This window comes from Oncorhynchus mykiss, chromosome 15 (genome assembly GCF_057628025.1).
Source record: "Oncorhynchus mykiss isolate SJ-2025 chromosome 15, ASM5762802v1, whole genome shotgun sequence".
In the NCBI taxonomy this organism is placed as follows: domain Eukaryota; kingdom Metazoa; phylum Chordata; class Actinopteri; order Salmoniformes; family Salmonidae; genus Oncorhynchus; species Oncorhynchus mykiss.
Genome location: NC_143036.1, coordinates 85,675,397 through 85,693,478, shown reverse-complemented (window position 1 = coordinate 85,693,478; position 18,082 = coordinate 85,675,397). Strand labels below are relative to the sequence as shown.

The window sequence follows — 18,082 nt, the reverse complement described above, 5'->3', positions numbered from 1 at the left end:
CCTCTCTGAGCCCTGTCTCCCCGTCCTCAGGTAACTCTACAGAGACGGCCACGGTGGATGAGAACACTCATGAGTTCTTCACGGAGCTGACAGAGCCTGGTACCTACAGAGTCCAGGTCACCACACTGAGCTCTGCAGGAGACTGTGAGGCCAGGGAGAGCACCGCGTATACAGGGCTCACCTTCTATCTCAGTATGTATAGCCTGACCCTGACCCTAACCCTGACCCAAACACTGACCCTAACCCTGATCCTAACCCTAACACTGACCCTGACCCTAACCCTGACCCTAACCCTGACCCTAACCCTGACCCTAACCCTGACCCTAACCCTAACCCTAACCCTGACCCAAACACTGACCCTAACCCTGATCCTAACCCTAACACTGACCCTAACCCTGACCCTAACCCTGACCCTAACACTGACCCTGACCCTAATCCTAACTCTGAAATTCTGTGTTTTACTGTATTTAATTGTTTTAATTGTCCAATAAATCCCCAAAACAACCATTGAATGCCCCAGGCCCCAGTGGAGAGGTGCTGGAGCAGCCCCAGGAGCGGCCCCAGGGTGTCAGTATCAGGCTGCTGGGCTCCAGTACTGCAGCGGTGTCCTGGGCCCTGTCCTCTGAGAGCCACAACGGCAGCCTGGTGTCAGTCCTGTCCCTAACCTGCCTCCGACCCAGCCTCAGCCAACGCATGGAGAACACATACTGCAGTGAGGTAAGACTAACTAACCTGCTAGTCTATAGCTGTTCATAACCCTTTATAACCAACCTGCTAGTCTACATAGCTGTTCATAACCCTTTATAACTAGTCTACATAGCTGTTCATAACCCTTTATAACCAACCTGCTAGTCTACATAGCTGTTTCATAACCCTTTATAACCAACCTGCTAGTCTACATAGCTGTTCATAACCCTTTATAACTAGTCTACATAGCTGTTCATAACCCTTTATAACTAGTCTACATAGCTGTTCACAACCCTTTATATCCAACCTGCTAGTCTACATAGCTGTTCATAACCCTTTATAACTAGTCTACATAGCTGTTCATAACCCTTTATAACCAACCTGCTAGTCTATAGCTGTGCATAACCCTTTATAACCAACCTGCTAATCTATAGCTGTTCATAACCCTTTATAACCAACCTGCTAGTCTATAGCTGTTCACAACCCTTTATATCCAACCTGCTAGTCTACATAGCTGCTCATAACCCTTTATAACTAGTCTACATAGCTGTTCATAACCCTTTATAACCAACCTAATAGTCTACATAGCTGTTCACAACCCTTTATAACCAACCTGCTAGTCTACATAGCTGTTCACAATCCTTTATAACTAGTCTACATAGCTGTTCATAACCCTTTATATCCAACCTACTAGTCTACATAGCTGTTCACAACCCTTTATAACCAACCTGCTAGTCTACATAGCTGTTTCACAACCCTTTATAACCAACCTGATAGTCTACATAGCTGTTTCAAAACCCTTTATAACCAACCTGCTAGTCTACATAGCTGTTCACAACCCTTTATAACCAACCTGCTAGTCTACATAGCTGTTTCACAACCCTTTATAACCAACCTGCTAGTCTACATAGCTGTTCACAACCCTTTATAACTAGTCTACATAGCTGTTCATAACCCTTTATATCCAACCTGCTAGTCTATAGCTGTTCATAACCCTTTATAACCAACCTGCTAGTCTACATAGCTGTTCATAACCCTTTATAACCAACCTGCTAGTCTACATAGCTGTTCATAACCCTTTATAACTAGTCTACATAGCTGTTTCACAACCCTTTATAACCAACCTGATAGTCTACATAGCTGTTCATAACCCTTTATAACTAGTCTACATAGCCGTTCACAACCCTTTATAACCAACCTGATAGTCTACATAGCCGTTCACAACCCTTTATAACCAACCTGATAGTCTACATAGCTGTTCATAACCCTTTATAACTAGTCTACATAGCAGTCACAACCCTTTATAACTAGTCTACATAGCTGTTCATAACCCTTTATACCCAACCTGCTAGTGTTTTAAACAGAAGTACATTGGAAACACTGAGATGGGAAAAGTAAGCCTTACTGATGGCCGGTTATGTTCACCTATCAATATACTGATACAGTCTATCACCACCTATCAATATACTGATACAGTCTATCACCACTAACCACCTATCAATATACTGATACAGTCTATCACCACCTATCAATATACTGATACAGTCTATCACCACTAACCACCTATCAATATACTGATACAGTCTATCACCACCTATCAATATACTGATACAGTCTATCACCACTAACCACCTATCAATATACTGATACAGTCTATCACCACCTATCAATATACTGATACAGTCTATCACCACCTATCAATATACTGATACAGTCTATCACCACCTATCAATATACTGATACAGTCTATCACCACTAACCACCTATCAATATACTGATACAGTCTATCACCACTAACCACCTATCAATATACTGATACAGTCTATCTCCACCTATCAATATACTGATACAGTCTATCACCACCTATCAATATACTGATACAGTCTATCACCACTAACCACCTATCAATATACTGATACAGTCTATCACCACCTATCAATATACTGATACAGTCTATCACCACCTATCAATATACTGATACAGTCTATCACCACTAACCACCTATCAATATACTGATACAGTCTATCACCACTAACCACCTATCAATATACTGATACAGTCTATCTCCACCTATCAATATACTGATACAGTCTATCACCACCTATCAATATACTGATACAGTCTATCACCACTAACCACCTATCAATATACTGATACAGTCTATCACCACCTATCAATATACTGATACAGTCTATCACCACCTATCAATATACTGATACAGTCTATCACCACCTATCAATATACTGATACAGTCTATCACCACCTATCAATATACTGATACAGTCTATCACCACTAACCACCTATCAATATACTGATACAGTCTATCACCACCTATCAATATACTGATACAGTCTATCACCACTAACCACCTATCAATATACTGATACAGTCTATCACCACCTATCAATATACTGATACAGTCTATCACCACTAACCACCTATCAATATACTGATACAGTCTATCACCACCTATCAATATACTGATACAGTCTATCACCACTAACCACCTATCAATATACTGATACAGTCTATCACCACCTATCAATATACTGATACAGTCTATCACCACTAACCACCTATCAATATACTGATACAGTCTATCACCACTAACCACCTATCAATATACTGATACAGTCTATCACCACCTATCAATATACTGATACAGTCTATCACCACCTATCAATATACTGATACAGTCTATCACCACCTATCAATATACTGATACAGTCTATCACCACTAACCACCTATCAATATACTGATACAGTCTATCACCACTAACCACCTATCAATATACTGATACAGTCTATCACCACCTATCAATATACTGATACAGTCTATCACCACTAACCACCTATCAATATACTGATACAGTCTATCACCACCTATCAATATACTGATACAGTCTATCACCACTAACCACCTATCAATATACTGATACAGTCTATCACCACTTATCAATATACTGATACAGTCTATCACCACCTATCAATATACTGATACAGTCTATCACCACCTATCAATATACTGATACAGTCTATCACCACTAACCACCTATCAATATACTGATACAGTCTATCACCACCTATCAATATACTGATACAGTCTATCACCACCTATCAATATACTGATACAGTCTATCACCACTAACCACCTATCAATATACTGATACAGTCTATCACCACTAACCACCCTGATGCCTGTTCCTGTCCTGTGATTGGTTACAGGAGAACACGACCAGTGACATCCTGTCCAACCTGACTCCAGGTGCCCAGTACAGAGTGGTGGTGTACCATACTAACGGTCCTCTCATCAGTCCTCCTTCCGAACCTGTTATCATAGTCATCGGTGAGTCCCTCAGACACTATACTACCTGGGCTGGTCTCTAACCTGTTATCATAGACATGGTCTCAGACACTATACTACCTGGGCTGGTCTCTAACCTGTTATTATAGACATGGTCTCAGACACTATACTACCTGGGCTGGTCTCTAACCTGTTATTATAGACATGGTCTCTCAGACACTATACTACCTGGGCTGGTCTCTAACCTGTTATTATAGACATGGTCTCAGACACTATACTACCTGGGCTGGTCTCTAACCTGTTATTATAGACATGGTCTCAGACACTATACTACCTGGGCTGGTCTCTAACCTGTTATTATAGACATGGTCTCAGACACTATACTACCTGGGCTGGTCTCTAACCTGTTATTATAGACATGGTCTCTCAGACACTATACTACCTGGGCTGGTCTCTAACCTGTTATTATAGACATGGTCTCAGACACTATACTACCTGGGCTGGTCTCTAACCTGTTATTATAGACATGGTCTCAGACACTATACTACCTGGGTTGGTCTCTAACCTGTTATTATAGACATGGTCTCAGACACTATACTACCTGGGCTGGTCTCTAATCTGTTATTATAGACCTGGTCTCAGACACTATACTACCTGGGCTGGTCTCTAATCTGTTATTATAGACCTGGTCTCAGACACTATACTACCTGGGCTGGTCTCTAACCTGTTATTATAGACATGGTCTCAGACACTATACTACCTGGGCTGGTCTCTAACCTGTTATTATAGACATGGTCTCAGACACTATACTACCTGGGCTGGTCTCTAACCTGTTATCATAGACATGGTCTCAGACACTATACTACCTGGGCTGGTCTCTAACCTGTTATTATAGACATGGTCTCAGACACTATACTACCTGGGCTGGTCTCTAACCTGTTATTATAGACCTGGTCTCTCAGACACTATACTACCTGGGCTGGTCTCTGACCTGTTATTATAGACATGGTCTCAGACACTATACTACCTGGGCTGGTCTCTAACTTGTTATTATAGACATGGTCTCAGACACTATACTACCTGGGCTGGTCTCTAACCTGTTATTATAGACCTGGTCTCTCAGACACTATACTACCTGGGCTGGTCTCTGACCTGTTATTATAGACATGGTCTCAGACACTATACTACCTGGGTTGGTCTCTAACCTGTTATTATAGACATGGTCTCTCAGACACTATACTACCTGGGCTGGTCTCTAACCTGTTATTATAGACATGGTCTCTCAGACACTATACTACCTGGGCTGGTCTCTAACCTGTTATTATAGACCTGGTCTCAGACACTATACTACCTGGGCTGGTCTCTAACCTGTTATTATAGACATGGTCTCAGACACTATACTACCTGGGCTGGTCTCTAACCTGTTATTATAGACATGGTCTCAGACACTATACTACCTGGGTTGGTCTCTAACCTGTTATTATAGACCTGGTCTCAGACACTATACTACCTGGGCTGGTCTCTAACCTGTTATTATAGACATGGTCTCAGACACTATACTACCTGGGTTGGTCTCTAACCTGTTATTATAGACCTGGTCTCTCAGACACTATACTACCTGGGCTGGTCTCTAACCTGTTATTATAGACATGGTCTCAGACACTATACTACCTGGGCTGGTCTCTAACCTGTTATTATAGACATGGTCTCTCAGACACTATACTACCTGGGCTGGTCTCTAACCTGTTATTATAGACATGGTCTCAGACACTATACTACCTGGGCTGGTCTCTGACCTGTTATTATAGACATGGTCTCAGACACTATACTACCTGGGCTGGTCTCTAACCTGTTATTATAGACATGGTCTCAGACACTATACTACCTGGGCTGGTCTCTAACCTGTTATTATAGACATGGTCTCAGACACTATACTACCTGGGCTGGTCTCTAACCTGTTATTATAGACATGGTCTCAGACACTATACTACCTGGGCTGGTCTCTAACCTGTTATTATAGACATGGTCTCAGACACTATACTACCTGGGTTGGTCTCTAACCTGTTATTATAGACATGGTCTCTCAGACACTATACTACCTGGGCTGGTCTCTAACCTGTTATTATAGACATGGTCTCAGACACTATACTACCTGGGCTGGTCTCTAACCTGTTATTATAGACATGGTCTCTCAGACACTATACTACCTGGGCTGGTCTCTAACTTGTTATTATAGACATGGTCTCAGACACTATACTACCTGGGCTGGTCTCTAACCTGTTATCATAGACATGGTCTCAGACACTATACTACCTGGGCTGGTCTCTAACCTGTTATTATAGACATGGTCTCAGACACTATACTACCTGGGCTGGTCTCTAACCTGTTATTATAGACATGGTCTCAGACACTATACTACCTGGGCTGGTCTCTAACCTGTTATTATAGACATGGTCTCAGACACTATACTACCTGGGCTGGTCTCTAACCTGTTATTATAGACCTGGTCTCAGACACTATACTACCTGGGTTGGTCTCTAACCTGTTATTATAGACATGGTCTCAGACACTATACTACCTGGGCTGGTCTCTAACCTGTTATTATAGACCTGGTCTCTCAGACACTATACTACCTGGGCTGGTCTCTAACCTGTTATTATAGACATGGTCTCAGACACTATACTACCTGGGCTGGTCTCTAACCTGTTATTATAGACATGGTCTCAGACACTATACTACCTGGGCTGGTCTCTAACCTGTTATTATAGACCTGGTCTCAGACACTATACTACCTGGGCTGGTCTCTAACCTGTTATTATAGACCTGGTCTCTCAGACACTATACTACCTGGGCTGGTCTCTAACCTGTTATTATAGACCTGGTCTCAGACACTATACTACCTGGGCTGGTCTCTAACCTGTTATTATAGACCTGGTCTCTCAGACACTATACTACCTGGGCTGGTCTCTAACCTGTTATTATAGACCTGGTCTCTCAGACACTATACTACCTGGGCTGGTCTCTAACCTGTTATTATAGACCTGGTCTCAGACACTATACTACCTGGGCTGGTCTCTAACCTGTTATTATAGACATGGTCTCTCAGACACTATACTACCTGGGCTGGTCTCTAACCTGTTATTATAGACATGGTCTCTCAGACACTATACTACCTGGGCTGGTCTCTAACCTGTTATTATAGACCTGGTCTCAGACACTATACTACCTGGGCTGGTCTCTAACCTGTTATTATAGACATGGTCTCAGACACTATACTACCTGGGCTGGTCTCTAACCTGTTATTATAGACCTGGTCTCAGACACTATACTACCTGGGCTGGTCTCTAACCTGTTATTATAGACCTGGTCTCTCAGACACTATACTACCTGGGCTGGTCTCTGACCTGTTATTATAGACATGGTCTCAGACACTATACTACCTGGGCTGGTCTCTAACCTGTTATTATAGACATGGTCTCAGACACTATACTACCTGGGCTGGTCTCTAACCTGTTATTATAGACCTGGTCTCTCAGACACTATACTACCTGGGCTGGTCTCTGACCTGTTATTATAGACATGGTCTCAGACACTATACTACCTGGGCTGGTCTCTGACCTGTTATTATAGACATGGTCTCAGACACTATACTACCTGGGCTGGTCTCTAACCTGTTATTATAGACCTGGTCTCTCAGACACTATACTACCTGGGCTGGTCTCTGACCTGTTATTATAGACATGGTCTCAGACACTATACTACCTGGGCTGGTCTCTAACCTGTTATTATAGACATGGTCTCAGACACTATACTACCTGGGCTGGTCTCTAACCTGTTATTATAGACATGGTCTCAGACACTATACTACCTGGGCTGGTCTCTAACCTGTTATTATAGACATGGTCTCAGACACTATACTACCTGGGCTGGTCTCTAACCTGTTATTATAGACATGGTCTCTCAGACACTATACTACCTGGGCTGGTCTCTAACCTGTTATCATAGACATGGTCTCAGACACTATACTACCTGGGCTGGTCTCTAACCTGTTATTATAGACCTGGTCTCAGACACTATACTACCTGGGTTGGTCTCTAACCTGTTATTATAGACATGGTCTCTCAGACACTATACTACCTGGGCTGGTCTCTAACCTGTTATTATAGACATGGTCTCAGACACTATACTACCTGGGCTGGTCTCTAACCTGTTATTATAGACCTGGTCTCAGACACTATACTACCTGGGCTGGTCTCTAACCTGTTATTATAGACCTGGTCTCAGACACTATACTACCTGGGCTGGTCTCTAACCTGTTATTATAGACATGGTCTCAGACACTATACTACCTGGGCTGGTCTCTAACCTGTTATTATAGACATGGTCTCAGACACTATACTACCTGGGCTGGTCTCTAACCTGTTATTATAGACATGGTCTCAGACACTATACTACCTGGGCTGGTCTCTAACCTGTTATTATAGACCTGGTCTCAGACACTATACTACCTGGGCTGGTCTCTAACCTGTTATTATAGACCTGGTCTCAGACACTATACTACCTGGGCTGGTCTCTGACCTGTTATTATAGACATGGTCTCAGACACTATACTACCTGGGCTGGTCTCTGACCTGTTATTATAGACATGGTCTCAGACACTATACTACCTGGGCTGGTCTCTAACCTGTTATTATAGACATGGTCTCTCAGACACTATACTACCTGGGCTGGTCTCTAACCTGTTATTATAGACATGGTCTCAGACACTATACTACCTGGGTTGGTCTCTAACCTGTTATTATAGACATGGTCTCAGACACTATACTACCTGGGCTGGTCTCTAACCTGTTATTATAGACATGGTCTCAGACACTATACTACCTGGGTTGGTCTCTAACCTGTTATTATAGACATGGTCTCAGACACTATACTACCTGGGCTGGTCTCTAACCTGTTATTATAGACATGGTCTCAGACACTATACTACCTGGGTTGGTCTCTAACCTGTTATTATAGACATGGTCTCAGACACTATACTACCTGGGCTGGTCTCTAACCTGTTATTATAGACATGGTCTCTCAGACACTATACTACCTGGGCTGGTCTCTAACCTGTTATTATAGACCTGGTCTCAGACACTATACTACCTGGGCTGGTCTCTAACCTGTTATTATAGACCTGGTCTCAGACACTATACTACCTGGGCTGGTCTCTAACCTGTTATTATAGACATGGTCTCAGACACTATACTACCTGGGCTGGTCTCTGACCTGTTATTATAGACATGGTCTCAGACACTATACTACCTGGGTTGGTCTCTAACCTGTTATTATAGACATGGTCTCTCAGACACTATACTACCTGGGCTGGTCTCTAACCTGTTATCATAGACATGGTCTCAGACACTATACTACCTGGGCTGGTCTCTAACCTGTTATTATAGACCTGGTCTCAGACACTATACTACCTGGGCTGGTCTCTAACCTGTTATTATAGACATGGTCTCAGACACTATACTACCTGGGCTGGTCTCTAACCTGTTATTATAGACATGGTCTCAGACACTATACTACCTGGGCTGGTCTCTAACCTGTTATTATAGACATGGTCTCTCAGACACTATACTACCTGGGCTGGTCTCTAACCTGTTATTATAGACCTGGTCTCAGACACTATACTACCTGGGCTGGTCTCTAACCTGTTATTATAGACCTGGTCTCAGACACTATACTACCTGGGCTGGTCTCTGACCTGTTATTATAGACATGGTCTCAGACACTATACTACCTGGGCTGGTCTCTGACCTGTTATTATAGACATGGTCTCAGACACTATACTACCTGGGCTGGTCTCTAACCTGTTATTATAGACATGGTCTCTCAGACACTATACTACCTGGGCTGGTCTCTAACCTGTTATTATAGACATGGTCTCAGACACTATACTACCTGGGTTGGTCTCTAACCTGTTATTATAGACATGGTCTCAGACACTATACTACCTGGGCTGGTCTCTAACCTGTTATTATAGACATGGTCTCAGACACTATACTACCTGGGCTGGTCTCTAACCTGTTATTATAGACATGGTCTCAGACACTATACTACCTGGGCTGGTCTCTAACCTGTTATTATAGACATGGTCTCTCAGACACTATACTACCTGGGCTGGTCTCTAACCTGTTATTATAGACATGGTCTCAGACACTATACTACCTGGGCTGGTCTCTAACCTGTTATTATAGACATGGTCTCTCAGACACTATACTACCTGGGCTGGTCTCTAACCTGTTATTATAGACCTGGTCTCAGACACTATACTACCTGGGCTGGTCTCTAACCTGTTATTATAGACATGGTCTCTCAGACACTATACTACCTGGGCTGGTCTCTAACCTGTTATTATAGACATGGTCTCAGACACTATACTACCTGGGCTGGTCTCTAACCTGTTATTATAGACCTGGTCTCAGACACTATACTACCTGGGCTGGTCTCTAACCTGTTATTATAGACATGGTCTCAGACACTATACTACCTGGGCTGGTCTCTAACCTGTTATTATAGACATGGTCTCAGACACTATACTACCTGGGCTGGTCTCTAACCTGTTATTATAGACATGGTCTCTCAGACACTATACTACCTGGGCTGGTCTCTAACCTGTTATTATAGACATGGTCTCAGACACTATACTACCTGGGCTGGTCTCTAACCTGTTATTATAGACATGGTCTCAGACACTATACTACCTGGGCTGGTCTCTAACCTGTTATTATAGACCTGGTCTCAGACACTATACTACCTGGGTTGGTCTCTAACCTGTTATTATAGACATGGTCTCAGACACTATACTACCTGGGCTGGTCTCTAACCTGTTATTATAGACATGGTCTCAGACACTATACTACCTGGGCTGGTCTCTAACCTGTTATTATAGACATGGTCTCAGACACTATACTACCTGGGCTGGTCTCTAACCTGTTATTATAGACATGGTCTCAGACACTATACTACCTGGGCTGGTCTCTAACCTGTTATTATAGACATGGTCTCTCAGACACTATACTACCTGGGCTGGTCTCTAACCTGTTATTATAGACATGGTCTCAGACACTATACTACCTGGGCTGGTCTCTAACCTGTTATTATAGACCTGGTCTCAGACACTATACTACCTGGGCTGGTCTCTAACCTGTTATTATAGACATGGTCTCAGACACTATACTACCTGGGCTGGTCTCTAACCTGTTATTATAGACATGGTCTCAGACACTATACTACCTGGGCTGGTCTCTAACCTGTTATTATAGACCTGGTCTCAGACACTATACTACCTGGGCTGGTGTCTCAAATGGAACCGTATTCCCTATGTAGGGCTAGTGCACTACTTTAGACCAGGGCCCATAGGGGTAGTGCACTACTTTAGACCAGGGTCCATAGGGCTAGTGCACTACTTTAGACCAGGGTCCATAGGGGTAGTGCACTACTTTAGACCAGGGTCCATAGGGCTAGTGCACTACTTTAGACCAGGGTAAATAGGGGTAGTGCACTACTTTAGACCAGGGTCCATAGGGCTAGTGCACCACTTTAGACCAGGGTCCATAGGGGTAGTGCACTACTTTAGACCAGGGTCCATAGGGCTAGTGCACTACTTTAGACCAGGGTCCATAGGGGTAGTGCACTACTTTAGACCAGGGTCCATAGGGGTAGTGCACTACTTTAGACCAGGGTCCATAGGGGTAGTGCGCTACTTTAGACCAGGGTCCATAGGGCTAGTGCACTACTTTAGACCAGGGTCCATAGGGGTAGTGCACTACTTTAGACCAGGGTCCATAGGGGTAGTGCACTACTTTAGACCAGGATCCATAGGGGTAGTGCACTACTTTAGACCAGGGTCCATAGGGGTAGTGCGCTACTTTAGACCCGGGCCCATAGGGGTAGTGCGCTACTTTAGACCAGGGCCCATAGGTGTAGTGCACTACTTTAGACCAGGGTCCATAGGGGTAGTGCACTACTTTAGACCAGGGTCCATAGGGCTAGTGCACTGCTTTAGACCAGGGCCCATAGGTGTAGTGCACTACTTTAGACCAGGGTCCATAGGGGTAGTGCACTACTTTAGACCAGGGTCCATAGGGGTAGTGCACTACTGTAGACCCGGGCCCATAGGGGTAGTGCACTACTGTAGACCCGGGCCCATAGGGGTAGTGCACTACTGTAGACCCGGACCCATAGGGGTAGTGCACTACTGTAGACCCGGGCCCATAGGGGTAGTGCACTACTGTAGACCCGGACCCATAGGGGTAGGGCACTACTTTAGACCAGGGTCCATAGGGGTAGGGCACTACTTTAGACCAGGGCCCATAGGGAATAGTGTAGTATTTGGAACACAGACCTTGTTCATCAAATCATGGATTGGCTGAATCAGCTTGTTGCTTTGGTTTTGAATTTAATCAGCTGTTTGTAGCCTGATGTTGGTTCTGATTGGCTGCCTGGTTTTGTCTGTCTGTCTCCAGAGCCAACGGGAGTGCGGGAGCTGGTGGTGTATTCTCTGAGCCCGACTGCAGTCATCCTGTCGTGGCAGAGACCGTACCACGTGGCATTCAGGAAGTACGTCCTGCAGACATTCTTCTTCAACCCTGTCACGCTGGCTTCCGAGTGGACCACGTACTACGAGATCGCTGCTACCGCCTCAGTCATCGCATCCGTGGTAACTAGTCCCACCCTAACCCTGACCCAGCCAATCACCTGCCAGCAGGGCCTTAGCCAATCACCTATCTGCCTGTAGCAGGGTTGTAGCCAGACTGTTTTAACAGATCCACTGTTTTAACAGCTCTCTCCCTCCCTACTCCAGAGATACACAGATCTGTTGCTGGTCTGGTACTGTGGTTGTCCCCTGTTTTAACAGATCTCTCCCTCCCTACTCCAGAGAGAGACAGATCTGTTGCTGGTCTGGTACTGTGGTTGTCCCCTGTTTTAACAGATCTCTCCCTCCCTATTCCAGAGATACACAGATCTGTTGCTGGTCTGGTACTGTGGTTGTCCCCTGTTTTAACAGATCTCTCCCTCCCTACTCCAGAGAGAGACAGATCTGTTGCTGGTCTGGTACTGTGGTTGTCCCCTGTTTTAACAGATCTCTCCCTCCCTATTCCAGAGATACACAGATCTGTTGCTGGTCTGGTACTGTGGTTGTCCCCTGTTTTAACAGATCTCTCCCTCCCTACTCCAGAGAGAGACAGATCTGTTGCTGGTCTGGTACTGTGGTTGTCCACTGTTTTAACAGATCTCTCCCTCCCTATTCCAGAGATACACAGATCTGTTGCTGGTCTGGTACTGTGGTTGTCCCCTGTTTTAACAGATCTCTCCCTCCCTACTCCAGAGAGAGACAGATCTGTTGCTGGTCTGGTACTGTGGTTGTCCCCTGTTTTAACAGATCTCTCCCTCCCTACTCCAGAGAGACACAGATCTGTTGCTGGTCTGGTACTGTGGTTGTCCCCTGTTTTAGCAGACAAGTCATGCTATGTTATTTTAGATCACATGACCCACTAGGCTCTGAGCATTGCTAACAGATCTGTTGCTGGTCTGGTACTGTGGTTGTCCCCTGTTTTAGCAGACAAGTCATGCTATGTTATTTTAGATCACATGACCCACTAGGCTCTGAGCATTGCTAGGAGGTGTCAAAGAAATGCCTGAGAGGGATGCCTCACGTTCTGATCATGATGAGAAAACAGTTTCTCCGTCTCTCCTCCTCTCCCCTCCTCCTCTCCCTCTTCTCCTCTCCTTCTCTCCTCCTCTCCCCTCCCTTCCCTCTCTCCCTCTCCCCTCCTCCTCTCCCTATTCTCCTCTCCCTCTCTCCCCCTCTCCCTCTCTCCTCCTCTCCCTCTCTCCTCTTCTCCCTCTCTCCTCCTCTCCCTCTCTCCTCCTCTCCCTCTCTCCTCCTCTTCATCTCTCCTCCTCTCCCTCTCTCCTCCTCTCCCTCTCTCCTCCTCTTCATTTCTCCTCCTCTCCCCTCCCTTCCATCTCCTCCTCTCTCCTCCTCTCCCTCTCTCCTCTTCTCCCTCCCTCCTCCTCTTCATCTCTCCTCCTCTCCCTCCTCCAGAGAGTGACAGATCTGTTGCCGGCCTGGTACTACAACTTCCGTGTTACCATGGTGACGTGGGGCGATCCCCCTCTCAGCTGCTGTGACAGCTCTACTGTTAGCTTTGTTACAGGTACCACACACACATCACACACACACACACACACACACACACACACACACACACACACACACACACACACACACACACACACACACACACACACACAATGGCACCACACACACACACACACACACACACACACCACACACAAACCCACCCCATGGCACCACACACACACACACCACACACACACACACACACCATGGCACCACACACACCATGGCACCACACACACCATGGCACCACACACAGCATGGCACCACACACCCCATAGCACCACACACACACACACAATGGCACCACACACACACACACACACACACACACCACACACAAACCCACCCCATGGCACCACACACACACACACCACACACAAACCCACACCATGGCACCACACACAAACCCACACCATGGCACCACACACACCATGGCACCACACACACCATAGCACCACACACCACACACCCCATAGCACCACACACCCCATAGCACCACACACACCCCATAGCACCACACACACCCCATAGCACCACACACACCCCATAGCACCACACACCCCATATCACCACACACCCCATAGCACTACACACCCCATAGCACTACACACCCCATAGCACTACACACCCCATAGCACCACCCACACTATGGCACCACACACACCATGGCACCACACACATCCTCATGTCCTCCTGCTCTGCCCCAGCTCCTGAGGCCCCCCACATCTCGTCAGTAGACTACAACCATGGGACTCTGTACGTCCGCTGGACCTACGGGGAGCTCTTCATAGACATGTCCCACAGCAGGATGCTACACTGGCAGGTCACAGCTCACGGCAAGAAGGGATCCAAGAGGACTTACTCCACTGATGTGAGTCACTGACACCTCCACACCTCCACACCTTCACACCTCCACACCTCCAGACCTCCAGACCTCCACACCTCCACACCTCCAGACCTCCACACCTCCACACCTCCAGACCTCCAGACCTCCACACCTCCACACCTCCAGACCTCCACACCTCCACACCTCCAGACCTCCAGACCTCCATACCTTCAGACCTCCACACCTCCAGACCTCCACACCTCCCCACCTCCAGACCTCCACACCTCCAGACCTCCATACCCCCAGACCTCCACACCACACCTCCAGACCTCCATACCTCCATACCTCCACACCTCCAGACCTCCACACCACATCACACCTCCAGACCTCCATACCTCCAGACCTCCACACCACACCTCCAGACCTCCATACCTCCAGACCTCCACACCTCCAGACCTCCACACCACATCACACCTCCAGACCTCCACACCTCCACACCTCCATACCTCCACAACACACCTCCAGACCTCCAGATCTCCAGACCTCCACACCTCCAGACCTCCATACTTCCCCACCTCCACACCACACCTCCAGACCTCCAGATCTCCAGACCTCCACACCTCCAGACCTCCACACCTCCACACCTCCACACCACACCTCCAGACCTCCAGATCTCCAGACCTCCACACCTCCAGACCTCCACACCCCCAGACCTCAATACCTCCCCACCTCCAGACCTCCACACCAGACCTCCACACCTCCAGACCTCCACACTATTTATCCCTCTTATAGCCTGGGGAGTAGAAGCTGTTCAGTGTCCTGTTGGTTCCAGACTTGATGCATCGGTACCGCTTGCCGTGTGGTAGCAGAGAGAACAGTCTATGACTTTTGTGGCTGGAGTCTTTGACAATTTCTAGGGCCTTCCTCTGACACCGCCTGGTATAGTTCCTGGAAGGCAGGGAGCTCGGCCCCGGTAATGTGTTGGGCTGTACACAATACTCTCTGTATCACCTTGCGGTCGGATGCCAAGCGATACCAGGCGGTGATGCAGCCAGTCAAAATGCTCTCAATGGTGCAGCTGTAGAACCTTTTGAGGATCTGAGAACTAATGCCAAACCTTTTCAGCCTCCTGAGGGTGTGATCTTGTCATATCAGTGTGTGTAGTGTTGTCCTGACAGTGTGTTTTATCCCTGTTCTCCCTGCAGGTCACCGTAATGTGATGGGTGTGTGTAGTGTTGTCCTGACAGTGTGTTTTATCCCTGTTCTCCCTGCAGGTCACCCGTAATGTGATGGGTGCCAGTCTGGCTCTGCCTCCAGGAGATATTTATAACCTGACTGTATCAGCCTGTACCGAAGGCAAACGCAACTCCTCTGTCCCCAACATCATTAAACTGGGTACGCACTCACACACACACACACACACCAGGGGGTCTCTGGGACAACTCCTCTGTCCCCAACATCATTAAACTGGGTACGCACACACACACAACACATGCTCATATACTCATGCACACCTGTGCAATCACGACTCTCACAACACACACACACACACACACACACACACACACACACACACACACACACACACACACACACACACCAGGGGGTCTCTGGGACATCTTGTCTCAGAGCAACAACAAAAGGTTGTAGAGAAACAGAGGGAGAATGTCATTAAAGAGAGATGTTTGTAGCCAGAGAAGAGGATTGGAGAAGGAGCCTGGTTAACCCAATCCAGCTTCCAACATGTCATCACTTCTCACTTTGACATCGGTGTTCAATGTGTTGACCAAATGGAGCCAAACAGACAAACTATCAGCTCCTCTGAGAAGCCACTGCAGTCGTGGCCAAAAGTTTGGAGAATGACACAAATATACATTTTCACAAAGTCTGCTGCCTCAGTTTGTATGATGGCAATTTGCATATACTGCAGAATGTTATGAAGAGTGATCAGAGGAATTGCATTTAACTGCAAAGTCCCCCTTTCGCCATGCAAATGAACTGAATCCCCAAAAAACATTTCCACTGCATTTCAGCCCTGCCACAAAAGGACCAGCTGACATCATGTCAGTGATTCTCTCGTTAACACAGGTGTGAGTGTTGACGAGGACAAGGCTGGAGATCACTCTGTCATGCTGATTGAGTTCAAATAACAGACTGGCAGCTTCAAAAGGAGGGTGGTGCTTGGAATCATTGTTCTTCCTCTGTCATCCATGGTTACCTGCAAGGAAACACATGCCGTCATCATTGCTTTGCTCAAACCAGTCTTCACAGGCAAGGATATTGCTGCCAGTAAGATTGCACCTAAATCAACCATTTATCGGATCATCAAGAACTTTAAGGAGAGCGATTCAATTGTTGTGAAGAAGGCTTCAGGGTGCCCAAGAAAGTCCAGCAAGCGCCAGGACCGTCTCCTAAAGTTGATTCAGCTGCGGGATCGGGGCACCACCAGAACAGAGCTTGTTCAGGAATGGTAGCAGGCAGGTGTGAGTGCATCTGCATGCACAGTGAGGCGAAGACTTTTGGAGGATGGCCTGGTGTCAAGAAGGGCAGCAAAGAAGCCACTTCACTCCAGGAAAAACATCAGGGACAGACTGATATTCTGCAAAAGGTACATGGATTGGACTCCTGAGGACTGAGGTAAAGTCATTTTCTCTGATGAATCCCCTTTCCGATTATTTGGGGCATCCAGAAATAAAGCTTGTCCAGAGAAGACAAGGTGAGCGCTACCATCAGTCCTGTGTCATGCCAACAGTAAAGCATCCCGAGACCATTCATGTGTGGGGTTGCTTCTAAGCCAAGGGAGTGGGCTCACTCACAATTTTGCCTAAGAACACAGCCATGAATAAAGAATGGTACCAACACACCTTCTGAGAGCAACTTCTCCCAACCATCCAGGAACAGTTTGGTGATGAACAATGCCTTTTCCAGCACGATGGAGCACCTTGCCATTAGGCAAAAGTGATAGCTAAGTGGCTCGGAGAACAAAACATCAATATTTTGGGTCCATGGCCCGGAAACTCCCCAGACCTTAATCCCATTGAGAACTTGTGGTCAATCCTCAAGAGG

The 18,082-nt window shown here is 46.3% G+C and overlaps 1 protein-coding gene across 5 annotated transcripts in view; it reads left to right on the top strand.

Moving 5' to 3' along the window:
• The window catches only part of ptpro (protein tyrosine phosphatase receptor type O), a 131,893-nt gene that overhangs the window by 63,661 nt on the left and 50,150 nt on the right, over positions 1–18,082 (top strand). For all 5 annotated transcript variants that reach the window (XM_090201468.1, XM_090201467.1, XM_090201469.1 and 2 more), the window contains 7 exons: positions 31–192; positions 521–717; positions 3,914–4,034; positions 12,509–12,702; positions 14,092–14,203; positions 14,898–15,061; positions 16,291–16,411. In XM_090201468.1, coding sequence (XP_090057594.1) covers positions 31–192; positions 521–717; positions 3,914–4,034; positions 12,509–12,702; positions 14,092–14,203; positions 14,898–15,061; positions 16,291–16,411 — 1,071 coding nt within the window. The remainder of the gene's footprint in view (positions 1–30; positions 193–520; positions 718–3,913; positions 4,035–12,508; positions 12,703–14,091; positions 14,204–14,897; positions 15,062–16,290; positions 16,412–18,082) is intronic.